The 18547-nt window shown below is 30.9% G+C and overlaps 1 protein-coding gene across 1 annotated transcript; it reads right to left on the reverse strand.

The window, feature by feature from the left end:
• LOC113376342 (transcriptional activator cubitus interruptus-like) lies at positions 1 to 7638 on the reverse strand. The gene is made up of 3 exons (XM_026616249.1): positions 6834 to 7638; positions 4762 to 4923; positions 1 to 366 (listed from the first exon to the last, which is right to left on the reverse strand). Exons 1-3 carry the CDS (start codon positions 7548 to 7550, stop codon positions 1 to 3), a joined length of 1245 nt encoding a protein of 414 aa, XP_026472034.1. The 5' UTR covers positions 7551 to 7638.
• Positions 7639 to 18547: the final 10909 nt, after the last annotated feature.

Genomic DNA, 18547 nt, shown 5'->3' on the forward strand with positions numbered 1-18547 from the left:
TCAAAGTATAGCTTCATCGTAATCCAGTGCATTATCGAGAAAACCTATATGTTCATCTAATAAGTGTCTCACGGAATCGAAAGGAACATATTCCTCCTGTTCTTGTTCAATGGTAAATAGGCAATTGGAAACATCATCCATGTCGAGTGCATCTAAAATATCTAAGCTGGTACTTTCAAGATTATTTTCCATATAAGTTTTTGGGATAAAATCATCAGGCGAGGGTTGAATTTTCTTCTGTTCGACGGGGACGGAGTCGTTGGAGGTTGAAGCTGACCTGAGACCGTGCAACTTGGCGTGTTTGCGGAGACTCGAAGGGTCGGTGTATCTTTTGCTGCAACCGGGTACCTGACACGCATAGGGTTTCTGAAAATTAAAAGAAAATATTCACTTTGAGGTTTATATTATGACCATTGTGTATAAAAATTGACATAATAAAAGCAACTGGTTGTGCATATTAACTCGAGTTAAAGCAAATTGCTGAAACCACTGGTTGTATAAACAACACTTACATTAGATGCTTGGTGTTAAAAATTTAACAACTAAACTTTATTTTATTTTTAAGGGTTAATTATTGCTTTAATTTAATAGTTGTCTATTATCTTATATTTCCCCTTATGATTACGAAGCTTTATCGAGTCGGATAGCGCAAGGAAAGTTTTCTGCATAATATAGTTTCGGGTCAAACGGTTAAATAATAAATGTCGAGTAGTTATCGACTCCTGTATATTAATATGTCACAAGCACATGGATATCAAACGTCAAGTGGCAGCCATCAATTAAATGCCTTCTTATCTTTAAGACGAGGAACATTATAAATAACTGAAGCCCATAAACATAACAGCCCCTTATCCCAAAACCCATTCAAGCACTTTTTTATTTATTCGGCTGTCGCGCGTAGTTTTCAAGTTTGCGACTATATGGAAGTAAAGTATTTATAATGGAAAATCGAGAGCGTCGCAGACAAAGTTAAACTAATGGTGTAGTAAAATGATAAAATAACTTTTTTATATTTCTTACTACCCTTAAATTTAATTGCAATATTAAAAAAAATTTTTGAGTTTAGTTTATATGTAATTACCTATGTAAATGCATTTGTGCATTTTTTTAGCACCTATATATATTTTCAGTATGAAACTCTACATTTTTACAGCCAATAGATTTACTGAATATCCTTTGTTATATGTGAACAGTTGTAAATGTATCTTAGAAATAAAGTAATTTTAAAACCGTACTTATTAAATTATGATTCAAAGAACAATTACAAAAGTCTCCAAGTTGATTATAATTAATTAAATTGCCTGACGTGATTCAAAATATTTTTCAATGTTAGCTTTCTCACTAAATATTAATAAAGCTTGAATAAACAAAAGTACTGAATACACGACGATACGAATATAATGATAGGAATCGAAAGGAGCTTATATTTCATTAATACTAAACAAACAGCACGTGCTAACTTTTATAATACGCGCTATTGATACACGTTTATTAATAATTTAATAATTGAGATTGCAAGGAATTTGATTTTGGCTACATTTTTATCTATTATTTATTTATTTTTTATTTATTCATAAGCAAGCCGTAATCATAATAATAGATATATTAGGCTCTTGTCATGCTTATTCATAGTTAATATTAAAAGAATAGTAATTTTATAATAATCATAGTAGCTGCACGAATTTCGCTTCTGAAAAAAAAGAGCTGAAAAAAAGCATTCGAACATTAAATACAATGTTCATCATCAAGTTCATCATATTAAAGTCTATTTGACCACCAGTCAAGCTCAAAATTCTTGCACAAGGTTGAAAGTTATACTCATTTAAAACCGTAAAAAATTAAATTAATAAAATAGCAATAAAAAAAAGAAAAAAAATAATGGTTGTACAGGCGATCAAATGGTCAGACTACATAGATACAGGATAAGGATTATGCAAGAAAATAGTTATTGAAATCAAATTGAGAAAATTCAGTAATGTCATAAAAAGCTATGTCTTTAAAAAGTTTAACTAGGGAAGCATGAAATTTTTTGCTGTCTAAGTTTCGGATATTGAGTGGAAGTTTATTCATAAGCTGAATACCTAGACCGTCGATCGTATTGAAAGAGCTGGCTAATTTATATGTACGCGCCTTAATAGGTTTGTGTCTAGTGTTGTAATTTGAGGACGAAGCCATATCAAAAAGTTTCGAATTGTTTTTGATGAAAGTTAATGTTACCAGCAGAAAAATGCATGGGACAGTTAGAATATTGTATTTTTTAAATATGGGTCTGCAGGAGGCTTTACTGGGCAAGGAAAAAATTATTCGAATAGCTCTTTTCTGAAGCTTAAAAATTTTAATTAGTTCGGATGAAAACCCCAGAATTGAATGCCGTATGAAACGTGAGAATAAAAGTTGCTATAATAAACTGAAAGTAAGCAATTTAAACCAAGTTTGGGTTTTAGGGTGCGCAACATGAAACATGTTCTAGATAAGGTTGGTTATAGTGAAATAGAGATATGATTAGACCACTTTAAATTATTATTAATATGGATACCAAGAAACTTTGATATTTGCGAAAAATTATGTGTTGAATTATTGATGGTTAAAGAAGTAATATTATTGGATAAACGATTTTTTGTACAAAAAGATATGATTTGGTCTTATCATTATTGAGAACTAGATTATTTTCACAAAACCATTTCGTTATTTCTGACATAACCACGCTTAATTTATGTGTAATTCATTAAGAGATTTGGCCTTGATGATAACGCTGGTATCATCCGCAAAAAGAATAAAATCACAAAGATTTGTACAATGAGGTAAATCATTAATATATATGAGAAATAAGAGAGGCCCTAAAATTGATCCTTGGGGCACGCCCAATGTACTTGTCAATTTATCCGAAATTATTTGCTCGTGATCGTTAATTAAGTAAACGCTTTGTGTTCGATTTGACAGGTAAGATTTAAATAGTTTGAGCGAACGTCCGCGAATACCACAATTTTCTAATTTGTCAAGAAGTCTTTGATGAGAAATACTATCGAAAGCCTTGGACAGATCGCAAAATATCGCAGTACAATATGTGGCTTCTTCGAAGGAGTCAATGATGTTATGAACTAAATTATAAATTGAGTGGGAAGTAGAATGGTTCTTTCGGAAACCATGCTGATTCTTGAACAAAATATTATATTTATTGAGAAAAGACGTTAACCTAGTATGCAAGATTTTTTCAATTATTTTATCGAAAGAGTTCAAGAGGGAAATGGGACGGTAATTATTTATATCATCTTTATTATTTTTCTTATGAAGTGGAAAAATCTTTGAATGCTTGAGGTGAGACGGAAATATTCCTTCATCGAAGCATTTTTAGATCATTTTCATTAATTATTTTTTAATTTTCTTCGCCTATATAATCTCTTTTTAGTACTTATAGAATTGTATTGCACCATTTAAAGAGCATTCTATCAATCACATATTGAATGAGTAAAGGCTAATTGCTTTCGCTATATTTAAAGAACTGCCATTGCATTCATATATAAAATTTCCAGTTTGTCTTTTCCAGATTTGTTATCATTATTCTAGTTTCTGGTTTCTATTATGCTATTTTACATAATATTAAAATCATAATAATTTGAATAGGATTGTTTTTAAGGATTTTTGAACCACCCCCCCCCTTGGTGATTCATGGTAATATTCAAAATTACCCCCCTCCCCCACCAAACATCACGTGTATTTTTAGTTTCGTGATAAAACTGTAAAATTTTTTATTTTTTTTTGAAAATGTTTAATTTTTTTTAAATCAGTTAAAAATAAATACACTAAATACAATATTAGCTTACTATACCCCTCCCTCTCCCACGTGATTTTTCGTGATTTTTTGTCAAATCCCCCCTCCCCCTAAAAACCTCACGTGATTAATGAACGCCCCCACAGAAATGTTGGAATTATATCATTATTTGATTTCATAGAAGTAGACAATATGAATACCAATATTGATTTTTCAAAAAAATTATTCAAGAAAAAAATTCATTTTATCTATATTTAAGAAAATCTGATTGATAATAACATAATCATTTTTCGTTTTTTATTTCTATCTGCAAATTTAAAATCACCTTTCCTCTTTTATTTGATATCATATCATATTATTTCTATTATTCACAAATTTCATTAATTTTATTTATTAATTTTATTATTATCATTGTTTGCTTTTTATTTTAAATTATTATATTTATATTAAATTACCTTCATATTGATATCATTTCAATGGAAACACTGTCTTTTATTTTGTATTATATTTTATTTATATATCTAGTGTTACTAGATGTTATTTAGCAGATGTAACATATTGAAGTTAACAAAAAAAAATGATATCATGCCGTGCGAGGTCTTGCTTGTTGATTAATTTTTCTAATATTAATTTTACATTCAAATCCTAAAGTTCCAACAATTTGCTTTAAGGCACCATGACATATTCTCCTCGAGGATTACAGTAAAGTCAAGTGCATATATTGAAAGTATTACATCGTTTAACTTGAGTTTTTTTTATTGTACACAGCTTGTTCCAACAATCAGAGTTCAATTAACTTGAGTAAATTAATATTTTTTAGTAACAAAAGTAATGAAGGTCAGATTTGTTGCTTATTGGGTAATTTTATTATCAAATTTAAATTGTAATATTGCATTTCCAGTGATAAGTCAAGATGCTATACACCTGCAGTTTTACTATAAAGTCGACATGAGTAAATCAATAATATCGTCATAGTGTAGTATTCCACTCACCGTGTCAAAGTGCGTCCTCTGGTGTTTGGCGCGGTCCGAGCTGTTGCTGAAGGCCTTCCGGCATCCGGCGTACTGGCAGCCGTACGGACGCTCGCCAGTGTGGGAGCGCTGGTGAATCTTCAAGTTCTCCAGCCTCGAGAACGCCTTGTCGCAACCATTGAACTGAAAAGTAAGAAACAATAAATAAATATCATTAACTAATGAATTTCAATTAATTTAATATTACAAATATATAAGATTTGTATCGTAATTAAAAAGTATTTTATATTAGTGTATAAGTTAAGTCCCTCAATATAGATAAATATAAGAAGAGAAAAGCTTCCTGGCGTTATTTTTTATATCTTTATATATTTATAGAGATAGTAGTAGTAGGATATTGTAAAATATTAGAGCTTGGATGAAAAGATAAAATGATGCATAATAGTAAACTCTCTATAAACGAGTATTACTAAAAATAAGTTAGGCCTAAAAATTAAAATAAAACAACATATTATTAATACTTTGAGCTTTCATAAAAAGATGATAAAAAAGTGGTGAATAATAGTAAACTCTCCATTAATAATATTTGATTTAACATTTCTGTTGTATATTTCCATTATTTGTCAAAATTATCTTAAAAATTCCTTTCAAAACTTTTCCAATTTATGATGATTCATGTAATATCAATGATTTCATTCTTTATTGTCTTTTGATACAGCGTTTTTTTTTTAGTTTTAAAAATTTTACGAAGATGACATTTATAGAACTTTTAGTCGACAGAAGAATCTGCGTAAAATAAGCACTGTATCAAAAGACAAAGTGTGGAAATAATTGATATTACATAAATCATCATAGATTAGAAAAGTATGAAAATTTTTAAGATAATTTTGACAAAAAATGGAAATATACAGAAAAGTTGAATCAAATATTTACTTATGGAGAGTTTACTATTATTCACCACTTTTTTATCATCTTTTTATCAAAGCTCAAAATTTTAATAATATGTTGTTTTATTTTAATTTCTCAAATTATTGTCAATTGAACAAAATAATTTTAATTTTTAGGCCTAACTTATTTCTAGTTATACTCGTTTTAACTTTTCATTTTATTCTTGAAAATATATGTTGACTGCAATAAAAGTCGTTATTGGATACTTCACTAAGTTTTTTTTGACATTTTTAGTAAATAAATAATTTTAGGGTTCGTTAATTTTCGGAAAATAGAATTAAAAAGGTTAATATTGATTAATGACTTCTAATGACTTATGACTTCTAATATTCGAGCATGGTATTGAAAAAACTTATTTGTGAAGAATATCAGTATGAAAAATACAATTAGTAAGATTTTTAAATTCGTAATCAATTTATCGTACATATCGATAATGAATAGTCTGAGTACTGATAAAAAAATAGATTCAATTGAAATAATATGTTTACGTTCAGTTTAAAATTTTCAAAAGTCTACGTAAAACTGGCAAATGCGATGCAAATATTAATATATAAATAATTAGAAAAGGGTCAATGCACTTGCACTTGGTTATGTCAACGGTCACGACACATGGGCGACAGCCGTTGCAAGGGAGTTATCGAAGTGAGCTTTCGCGTTAGGTGGTTAACAAAAAACATTCATCGCTCACAAATAGGGTGTACGCTGCTTTAGAACGATCGTATGCTGCTGCAACAAGATTATATATGTTTTTCTTTTGCTTACATTTTTTTCAAACATTTTTTTCCGCTAAACGTTTTTTATCTTATACGGGTCACGATGCCTGCCCGGCGGACTGGCGCACATGTTTGCGTACGCGGAATGATGTATGCACGATCACATCCGCACGAATAACAAGTAATGTTTGTAATTGCAACGAGGGACATTGCATGATATGTAGTTATGAATTTCAAAACGAATATTAACGACCAAAGTTAATCAAAAATTACCACTTTCGTAATTCACTACTTATAAAATTAGAAATTCACGAAGAAAATAGTTTAAGGACATTTTTTTAACAATATATAGCAATATATATCTTTTATAAAACTGAATCAAATAAAATATTAATAAGTTTATTATAAAGAAATTTTATTATTACTACTCACCGGACATTTGTTCGGCTTGTCTCCCGAGTGGACGCGCATGTGGATCAGCAGCTTGTACCTCGCATTGAACGGTCGTTTGCTCCTCAGACATCCTAACCACAGGCACGAGTACTCCTCAGCTTTTCCACACTTCACATGCGTCTTTTCAATGTGTCCAACAAGCGTCCGCCGATCACTAAATACTAAATGACAATCCATCCATCTGCATTGCATTTCTTCCTGCTGGCCAATGTCCGTAGTTACGTTCTCTTCTTCCGAAAATGACAATTTCTCGTCCGGCGAAAGCAAATTCATGCAATCGGCATTGTATAGGAATGAATTTTGCGAACCATCGTCTAAGTACGTTTTATCTTGCATCAAAAGATTGTTGTCATTGTACGTCGAATTCTGGTGGTGGTAGCGTTCTATGTCTTCAGGTGCGAAACGGAATACACCACCGTTCGGTGGCGAGTCCGGTGCCGGTGTGTCGATGAAAGTTGATGAAAAATTTAATTCTTGTGGTGTTGAGTCTAAATTGCAATAATCTATTTGAATGTTATACGTTCCGTAATCATCGACAGGCGGCGACATGGGGGTTAATTGTTCGAGCGGTATATTGTAATGGTCTAAGGGCGCGCAATTGTACCGGTCAGTAAATTGGTTGAAACCGGGCAAAGGCTGCAAGTTTTGCTGGTTATCCTCTTGGAGGCACATGCCAGTTAAAAAATCCACGTACATAGTTCTATCTTATAAAATCACTCACTGTTAAAAGTACACTAATATTTCACTTGCACAATATTTGGGTCATGTGCATCTTTTCCCTGTCGCAGAGATACTGATAACTTCATCATAAAGCGAAGGATAATCCTAATGATATTTATGTTTGTGTAAAGTGCGTAGACGCATGGTTGTCATAACCCAGCTCACATAATGATAGTCAGATGCACGTGGGGAAAACAGGGACAGATATAATGAGCTGGATGCGTATCCTTTTTTCGTACGGGATCACTTCATTTTGGTTATGTTTTATTTCATCTACATTAAAAGTGTAAGTATTAAGTCACGCCTACCCTTTTCGAGCTGATTATAATAATATGTTACGCAATGCATTGTAACCATTTAAGGCGCATCAACGGCGGAAAATTAACGGAGATCGTGCTCCGTGCTCTACGAAAGATGAACGACAAATTAGTGTTTGTGGCTCGGAAATTCGGAACACACTTTTGGCGATTAACACACCTGAGCACTTTTATGAAAGTTGAAGCATGTGGAAAATAACCCACGGAAGAAAAATTTAAACTTGTCAATCATTTTTCTATTAAAATAATTAATTATAGTAGAATACTATGCGAAGTATATGTATACTTCTAATAATTATATTTTAATACTACTTAACGAATGATGTAAAAATTACATTTTTGTATTTATCGTCATTTTTGTATTAATGTTACTTAAATATGGAATAAGCTATAAGCAGCCATTTTTAGTATATTTTATTTTTAGGATTAGTAAATATATTATAATGTTTGTAATTATTCTAATTGTTGAAAATAGCAATAAGTTTGTTGTAATCGTCAGACTTGGTTTGTACTGGACGACTGTTTTTTTATTTTCTTATGAGATATTCAGTCAAATAAGATATATCATAAAAATCTATAATATTGTATAATAACTCAACGTAAATATAATTCGTAGCATGTGATGTAAAACAAAATTATATAATTGTAGAATCAAATGGCACTCTCTCTCTCTATGAGTTACAGAGCTCATGATAAAATTATAATAGCAATAATATAAATAATATTTCGAAAATGGCAATTTGAATTTTATCAAAGACAAAATATTTTGATGAAATAATAAATCACGCCTGAAAAATATTAATATTCATTTGCGTTGACTTAACAGTTGAAAGATCTTTGGGGTACTAATATATTTTTTTGGTCAAAAATTAAGGTCATTTGATGAAACTCGATAAATACTCTCGTAGATTTGTTTTTCGAGACGATCGGCCGAGCCGTTTTTCTATAATTAGTAAATAAGTGCCAATTTTTTTCATGCACGCTTTAGCTAAAAGTCCTGAACCGACTTTGAAAATTTAAAAACATTTAAAGCAAGACAATAATTTTATAATAAATAGAGCCACATTCAAACAATTACAAAAGCCGCCTCGAGGATCATCCAAACCCACAACACTACAAGAACAAATTGAAAAAGAAATTCATGCTACATTACCATATGTCAATTTTTCAAAATCTATGACAACAGTCAGAAGATTTTTTATTTTCAGAGTCTTTTTTTATTTCTACAGTGTTATTTGTTATACTATTCCAGGACAGATGTAAAAATTACTATATTTAAAAAAAAGCATTCTAAAATGTTATAAGCCTACGAATAGTGAATTAAGTATAAAATTCATTAAAGTTTGTTATAGTGGACCTAAAACAGGACCTACACCGTGTATGATTAATATTAATTCTTACAGATTAAGTCGATTCTATACATATATCGATAAGTTTTTACACCTTATGCACCTTAAGCACTTACACCTAGTGCATACACCTAGTTAGAGAGATGTTATTAGGTTGTCAAATATCTCCCTTCCGCTTTTTTGCTCTTGGTTTATAATACAAAACGGCGGAAGAGAGATATTTGACAACCTTATATTTAATCCTTAGAATTATTTCAATCGATACTAAAGTCATTTTTTGATCATTTACTCATTCAAATACATACACATGTAATCAGTGTGCTAAGTTCTGTTAATCAAATATTCATATGCTGATTTCATATGTATTCAAATATGTTCTTTTACCTATTTTGGTGCTTCCGTAAAACCATACTAAAACAACGCATCCATCCTCAAGTTAGGGTGCTCCTCATTTAAATATGCTACTATATAAAAACATCTCTAGATCATAATAACCGAGGTTTAATATTGACATTGGATTTATTTCGTGTTATAGATGTCACTCTCACATAAAAATTAAGCAATCACAGATCGAATCCGTTCGAAAAAAAAGCAACACATACGTATGGTGAAAAAAGAGACAGGGCTGCTAGGGAGAAGATGCATCGAAAAATCTCACATTGAAAAATCTCGTCCGCGATAACGCGCCGTACGTGTTGAAAACTTGAACTCGACTTTCGAAATAACCACACATGTTCCAGAAAAACGATTAACGATGAACTAGTCGTGTACATAGACAAAAATTGATAAAAATCGCCTTTTATAAATTTTTTTTTTTTTCATGCACTTTATTTTTAAACTTATACTATTACATACCTCTTCATTGAAGTATTGATTGGTTGATTTTTCACATACATTGTTTTAATTTCCATATCCTAGCCTGATCCTGATCATGGTGAATAGTGCTCAGGACCACTATTATATTCATTTTAATATTCACTTATTCACTTTCTTTTTGTGCAGCAATGCCTGAGGTCTATCTACACCTAAAAATATATTTACTGATCTATATTTTCAATTAAATATTCTGCAACATTTAATATTAAACTAGAAGTGCATGGCAACATGCCTTAGCAAATTGTTGAAACTTCCTATAACGTAATTTAAAATTTTGAAAAGGTGAAACTTAGATTTACTTATAGTTTTTTGAGAATTTTGAAAAATTAACTTTGGTTTTTGAAATATTTTGAAAATTTGGCACATGCCCCTTAAAGCAAATTGTTGAAGCTTCCCATACCGTAATTTAAAATGTTTAAAAGCGTAATATTTTTTTAAATCTTTGAAAAAATTAGAATTTTTAAAATTTTGAAAAAATTAGACTTTTTAAAAAATCTGAATTTTTATTTTTAACTTCCCGTAGGGCAAGTTATAGTAATCGAAAAAACATCGAAAATGAAATTTTTATATAATCTTTACGTTTCAAAATCTTCTGAACATTTTGGCATACCGTAGAAAAAATGGATGTATGTGTGTGTATGTGTGTGGGTTCGGATACAATTTTTCGTCGACAATTTCGAGAACACGGATGAAGCGATTTGAATAATTCGATTCGTATTGATAAGAAGACGTGGTGATTAGTTTTTGGCAAAGGCAGGTCTAGCCGTTCCGAAGATATGGGGCAAAAACTGCCAAAAACATTAACTCAGTTTTTAGAGAACGGAGCGTCCGTTTGAATAATTCAAAAAACATTTTACTTGTATTGATAAGGTGAAAAATTGATCAAATTTTCATAAAGGCAGGTCTAGCGGTTTCGGAGATCTAGTGAAAAAAGTAAAAAAAATGCCATCTGGCGGTCAAAAGTGATCATTAGACATATAATCTAATCATCTAACATCTAATTATCAAATATTTTTTAGAGATTTTAACAATAAGTATACATTTTGTTTACATTTCTATGGGTTCCGTACCAATGTTTATCCATTAGACGGCGTCGCGACGCTTACGCGCTTCGATATTTCGTCTCTATGCAGTTAAAGCAGTACGATTGCTTTGAAAAAAAGTTCAGAATTTCCAAAATATTTCAAAATAAATTTTTCTTCAAAAAATTTACTTTTTTTTTCAAAAAAAAGTAAATTTTTGTCAAAAATTTATAGTTTCTCAAAAATCTAACTTTGTCAGAGTAAATATTTTTTAAAAATGTTAATCTTTTGGTACGGGAAGTTCCAGCAATTTGCTTAAGGCACGATGACATGCGCCCCACTAGTTGAATTTTTTTTTTATAATTGGAATTTTTTGAACCACTAGCACTGCATAGCCGTTTAGAGACGAAAAATCGAAGCGCGTAAGCACCACGTAGCAGTTAACGGTTATTAAAATTTCCATAAAATATCTGATAATTATTTTAATTTTAATTCAAATATATTATATATTCTTTTTCTGTTTTTTGCGTTGGATCTCCGAAACGCTGAACCTGCCTTTGCAAGAATTTTATCAGTTCATGAATCATTCAAATCGGACGCTCCGTTCTCTCCAAATATAATAAACTTTTTGTCCAGTATCTTCGAAACGGCTGAACCGGACCTGTCTCAAAATTGTCGACAAAAAATTATATTTGCATATACATACACGCACGCGCACACGCACACACACTACATACATTTTTCCAAGATATGCTAAAATGTTCAGAAACCTTTAAAACGTAAGATATTTAAAAAAAATCATCGATTCATTTGTTCGATTTCTTGTGATTACTAAAACTTACCCTACGGGAAGTTAAAAATGTACTAAAACAATAATTTTGTCTTAACTATATTTGCCTTGATTAAGATTAATATAAAGTAGAATTACTAATTAGTTACTTAGCTGTGACATTTTACATCTAAAATCCAAATATTGGTTCAAATATCATATTTCACATAACATGCTCATGGGGGTTTCGTGTTTTTCGTGTACGACGACGACGACACCGAACTATCTTCCATCGAACGTCTTAAGAGATTTCTGACAGTTTTGATTAACGATTTATACACTACGGTACCACATACGGTAGCCATCGACAACATCGTAAATCATCCGTACATTTGATATAGGAGATATTTAAAATATTTAGAATTATGAGTAATTTTATTTGAAAAGGTCTTCACTGTCGACATCGTTTTATCTTAATTGATTTTTCAGGAAAACATGCAACTAAATATTTGATATATATATAAACATTGTAGAAGCAAATGCAGTGTATATTGGAACAACGATCAAGATAATGATTAATTATTTAAAATGAAAATTACGATGTATACAGCGTTACAGAAATATTCAAAATAGGAAAATACATCCTGATAAATAAAAAATTAAATTAAAACAAGTACTACAATTAAAACACACCATGATATTCAGCAGTATCATGAAGCTGGACAGAAACAAAATTTTCGTGTGTAATACTCAATAACAATTAACACGTTATCGCCACGATATCAGAAAAGATTTCACATGGGCCATGGTAACTTTATTAAATAATTTAGTTAAAAACGTATCAGAAAAACTGAATATATCGAGAATTTTTTTGACAAAACTTCTGGAAAAACACTTTTTTATGTAACGCATATAGACTGACATGACATACATATATGTCTGACATACTTCTTAGCGTCAGACACATATAACTGACATGGCAATCAACGTGATAAATATTTATAGTTAATATTTTTTTATTGAGTTTTATTATAAACAATAAGCAGAGACTGCTAACTATAAATATCTTACAATATGAACTAGAAGATTAGTAGCAACACTTAACGGCGTGTCTACCAGGTATATTAAATTATTATTTTTCCAAATTAATTATTATTATTTATTTATATTATTATTAATTTAAAAATGAAGTAGTAAAAATTATCAAACTATTTTTATTTAAATGTAGGCATTATTAATATTATTGATATGTTTTTTATCTCAATGAACATTATATAGTTTATAAAATATGGGAATTATTTGTAACAAAATTATCTACTGCCATACTACTATACTTCATAATCACCAATATATTTAAATGAATGATTTTGACTAAATATTCAGAATATGTATACAAAGAATTATAAGCTCCATAATAAACTTCTATTTTATTTAATTTTTTTTCAACCAAACGATTCAGGAAATAAAAATGGCATTCCTTTTTCGAGTTGAACGATCGTTCTTTGGACGAACTGGCGAAAAGACTGTCACGTTTTTGCTCGAGTTGTAGGTTGTAGGGGGTCATTGTACCAAGTCATAATAGTAATGAATAACATGAACAAAAAATAAGTATAATAATATACTTATAAGCATAGTGAAATTTTCAAAATTGATATTTTGAAAAAATAATATTTCACTCCATAGAGAAAAGTCTGGTGTTAATTCATTAAATATGAATAGTACTATATTTTAGACGTTTCTATTTAGGGAGAAGTCCCATAACGCCGGACGGCACCAAGCACCGGACACTCTATTTAACACGTCTTATTTAAGCGAGTATAAATCTTTTCATTTCAAAATATAAGTGAAAGGGGCATGGGAGGCACACAGGTACAGGATCACGCGCCAAGCCTCTCCTGTGACGCACACGGCCACGTCGGAAGCAACCGTTTTCTGTTTTAGGCGCAAAATCACGGCGTCACCTAAATATCAATGGAAGTATGCATGTACATTTGAGTGGCATTTAAAAATAAAAGTAGTACTTGATTGTTATCCGTAAAATGATAGAATATTATTAGATATTTTAAACAAGTTTAGTAGGTACCACCAAATAAACGAACATGTCTATCCCTAGCACCGGACACTAAGTCGTCCCTTAGTGCCGGACTGCAAAGATATTGATATTTCTTGTGAGAATTACGTAATTTTTCCAATTATTTAATTTTGTTCTGTATGAGTGCTAACGGTTACTAATACTGCCATTTTTCGTATTTCCTAGTCAAAGAATGAAAATCTTATGGTGAATGCACCAACTGAGAGCATCGTGTGGCCCAGTCAAAAGGGTAGGTGAATAGTGACTTTTTTCATATCTAAGAATATTTGTCAAAGACACATGTGCAGACAAACCAGAGTGTGGAGATGGACATATGTGATCAATGCAGGTTATTTGAAATGTCCGGTGTTAAAACTGTTTAAAATCATATTTTTTGTACCAAAGTTTGATTGATAGTATTAATTATTTTTTAGCAAGGATTGCGATTTTGTTAATTTAGTTGATTTTCTAACTTTGTTATCCGCATTCGGTATTGAGCTCTCGAAGCGTACAGATCGTGGAATAATCGAAAACAAATTTAATTCGTCTAAAATTACATAATGGAATCAGGGCCATACGGCGAAGCCGATGCCCAGTCGGACGACATAGACAGTGTGTATAAAATCGGTATAAGTGTAGCAGGTGATACGAGTAGATTATTAACATCGGAAACGTTAAAAAAATGCTATTAGCAAAATTAATAAAATGGAAAGTGATTTAACTAAAGTGAATAAAAAAAAAGAAATAAATAGTAAAAGTAAGGCAATTAAAAAAAATAAATCATGAAATGTTAAAAAATGCAATAAAACAACAATCAAACAATAAAACAGTTAATGATAGTGAAGGTAATAAAAAAAATAATACACAAAATTGGGCAGAAGAAATGGAAGAAGGCGAAAATAATAATGATCAAAATGTAAGTAAAAATGAAAATAATGATAAAAATCAGGATATGAACTCAAGTATAAAAGGCGATAATTACAAATCAATGAAGTATTCCGAGAATGATATGGGTCCATTTACCATATATGTTGAATCAGTAGATAAAAATACAGTACATCAAATGACAGTAGGCAGAATATTATTTAGCAGTTTACCTCAATATAAAAAACGATATTATAGAAATAAAATCCATAGGCATTAACAGAATTAAAATTACGTTTAATACATATGACGCTGCAAATAAAATAATTAATGAGAAATTATTTATGGAAAAGAAATTAAAAGCATATATACCTATTTCTATGTTGATTAGGAAGGGCGTTATATATGACGTCGACACCGATATGACTGAATCAGATATTATGGAAAATATAAAATCAGAAATTCCTGTTTAGATATTAGAAGAATAAAAAAAACAAGACAATGCATTAGTACCAACAAGGGTATGCGTAATAACGTTCAGAGGTCAACGTTTACCTGACCGTGTTTCGATATACGCTGTCAAATGCAGGGTCGAAATTTACAACAAAGTGACACAATGTTTTAAATGCCAAGGAATGGGCCACGTGACTAGCCAGTGTAAAGGTAAAGCGAGGTGCAGCTATTGTGCACAAGAACACAGTTTCAAGGATTGTGTAAATAAAGATAAGAATCCGATTTGTGCGTTATGCAATGGGGAGCATCAAGCTATAGATAAAAAGTGTGAAAAATATTTGTTTCATATGAAAATTAAAAATATAATGAACGAAAATAACATAAGTTTCAGAGAAGCCAGGGCATTTATAAACAATAGAACATATGCCAACGTCATAAATCCGGACATAGAAATCAGAAACAAAGTGAAATTTCCTGAATTGCCCAATAACGCAGCAGGAAAAACATGCAGAAATAAATCAACAGCTTGTAACCACGAAGCCTTCAACAACAATATCTAAACAGACATATAGGAATAGCAATTCCATAAACGTAACAAATTATGGTGACAACAACAAAACAATCGAAAATATGTCCAGTACACAGGAGCGAAACAGGTAAAAATTAAAATTAAATACATATTAACACAAAACCAAAATCTTCCCACATATCAATAGTGAGAAAGGTGAAATTCCATTCGATAAATTAATCGAAGAATTAATTATTAACATATCAAAGAAAAAAGATTACACATTAAAAATTCTGAAAGAGTTAATTAAAGATATAGATAGATGACAAAAATAATATATGACAAATAAATGACTGGAAAAATAAAAATACTACAAATTAATTGCAGATCTGTTACAGCTAATAAGGCCAGTATTGAACATTTCCTTTATGAAATGAAAATTTCAATCGCGGCTTTCACTGAAACATGGTTTAAACCGGAATATCAATACTCTTTCAGAGGATATCGAATGTTTCGCAAAGACAGGGAAGATGGATATGGAGGAGCAGCAATCATTGTTAGAAATGACATAATTGTGAGGATTTCCTTCAGTCAACAATAATGAGAATATACAAATATGCGCCGCCATAATTAAAACAGATACTCCATTTTGCATTCTCTCAGTATATTGCTCTACTAGAACAGAATTAGATTTTTCAGATATCAAGGACACTATCTCAACAATCAACATGAGCTTTTTAATTACTGGCGATTTTAATTGTCATCATATGGCATGGGGAAGCAAAACAATAGCAGGGAAGGTAATATGTTATATGAAATCATAGAGGACAACGCAATACTAATTCTTAATGACGGACGTCCAACTACAGTAGCAAATAAATACAGGAGTGCTACGAACATAGATCTAACACTGTGCTCAGGAAATTTTATAGATACTATTAAATGGGATGTATGCCAAGAGGTATTGGGATCGGATCATTTGCCTATAACAATAACTTTGGAGATAAAGGTGCCTTTGGTCATAAGAACGCGCCCTACAAAAAAGTGGAATATAAAATTTGCTAACTGGCAGGGATACTCCCGAGATATTATGCAATATATCCAAACAGGACAAATCTCAGACGATATAACAGCGAGATATAAACGTATCATACAGATTACCGAAAAATCTGCAGAGAAAATATAAAACAATATAAAGAAATTAAGAGACCGATTTTTAAGCCAGCGATATGGTGGGATCAAGATTGCGAAAAAGCCATTTCAGATCGAAGAACAACATAAAAAGATGCGTCAGCATTGTAATTACGAAAACTTCATACAATACCAAAAAATCAATGCACGCACTAAAAAGTTTTTGAAAAACAAGAAAAAAGAAAGTTGGCTGAATTTCATTAATTCCATCAATCAGGACATGAGTCCCGCAGTAATTTGGAACAAAATTAGACTTTTTAAAAATAAAAATAACATATAAACACAACACAAAAAAATTAAAAAAGAATTTGGGCAATTACTATTACAAAATTATGCACCAGACTTTGTTTCGGACAATCGTAAAGAAAATATAGGAGTATATTGTGAAGAAAGCGCACTGACAAGGAATTTCAAATTAGAGGAATTAGAGGATGCATTAAAAAAGAGGAAAAATACGGCTCCTGGATATGACAATATACCGTATACGATGATAAAAAATTGGCCTACGGAAATGAAAATTGAATTACTAACTGTATTCAACCAAATCATAGCAAATAATTGGATTCCCGAAGAGTGGAGGAAAATTATAATAGTTCCATGTATGAAGCCACACAGAAGACCCTTGGAAATAGACTCATATCGACCCATTTCCTTAATATCATGCATCGCTAAAACTTTTGAAAGAATTGTAAAAGAGAGAATAGATAGATATATTGAAAATAAAGAAGTTTTAAATAATTCTATGTTTGGTTTCCGGAGAGGGAAAAGTACGTTGGACTTACTGAGCAAATTAACAAATGATATACATATATCCAATTCGTATAATCAATATATGTTGGTAATCTCGATGGACATAGAAAAGGCGTATGACAATGTAGATCACAATATACTGGAGAAAAAATTAAAACATTTAAATTTACCACACAAATTAATTAATGTGATAATTAATTTACTATCTTTTAGACAATTATATATTCGAACCGACTCAGGTCTAATTGGCCCTAGAGTTATGAACAAAGGTCTCACTCAGGTTCAATATTGAGCCCCATCTTGTTTATATATACATGGCAGATTTTAAAGTAGTAACAGAAACCGAATGTTAAAAAATGCAATATGCAGACGACATTTATCTGTATGTATCTTGTCCAACTATGGATAGATGTATTTCATCGATGAGCATGCTATCGAGGAGAGCAGAAGATGGTTATTGGACAATAACTGAATTTATCACAGGATAAGTTTTCTGCAGCTATCTTTACCAGACCCAGAAAAGAACATACTAGGAGACAAATAAGGATAGGATGTCAGGAGATACAAATAAAGAAAATATTAAAGTTCTGGGCATCAATTTGGATAAGAAAATGAATTTTAAAAAGCATGTAGATGATATATTAAGCAAATGTGAAAAAGGATTAAATGTTCTCAGAAAAATAACAAGCATGAAATGGGGGCTCACCCAGAAAACTTGTCTCAATATATATAGAAGCTTAATAAGATCACAAATAGATTATGGTTACTTTATATATGGAGCACTCTCAACGAATATCCAAAAA

Source organism: Ctenocephalides felis, unplaced genomic scaffold (genome assembly GCF_003426905.1).
Source record: "Ctenocephalides felis isolate EL2017-DRISC unplaced genomic scaffold, ASM342690v1 CF-g0.4_SCAFFOLD_01886, whole genome shotgun sequence".
In the NCBI taxonomy this organism is placed as follows: Eukaryota; Metazoa; Arthropoda; class Insecta; order Siphonaptera; family Pulicidae; genus Ctenocephalides; species Ctenocephalides felis.

Bases quoted from the DNA above. Each gene is read 5' to 3' on its own strand.
- LOC113376342 (XM_026616249.1), bottom strand. From the start codon at position 7,550: ATGTACGTGGATTTTTTAACTGGCATGTGCCTCCAAGAGGATAACCAG. The intron at 4,924-6,833 runs GTGAGTAGTAAT...CTTACTTTTCAG, and splicing joins ACAAGCCGAACAAATGTCCG to TTCAATGGTTGCGACAAGGC. The intron at 367-4,761 runs GTGAGTGGAATA...TTTAATTTTCAG, and splicing joins AGAGGACGCACTTTGACACG to AAACCCTATGCGTGTCAGGT.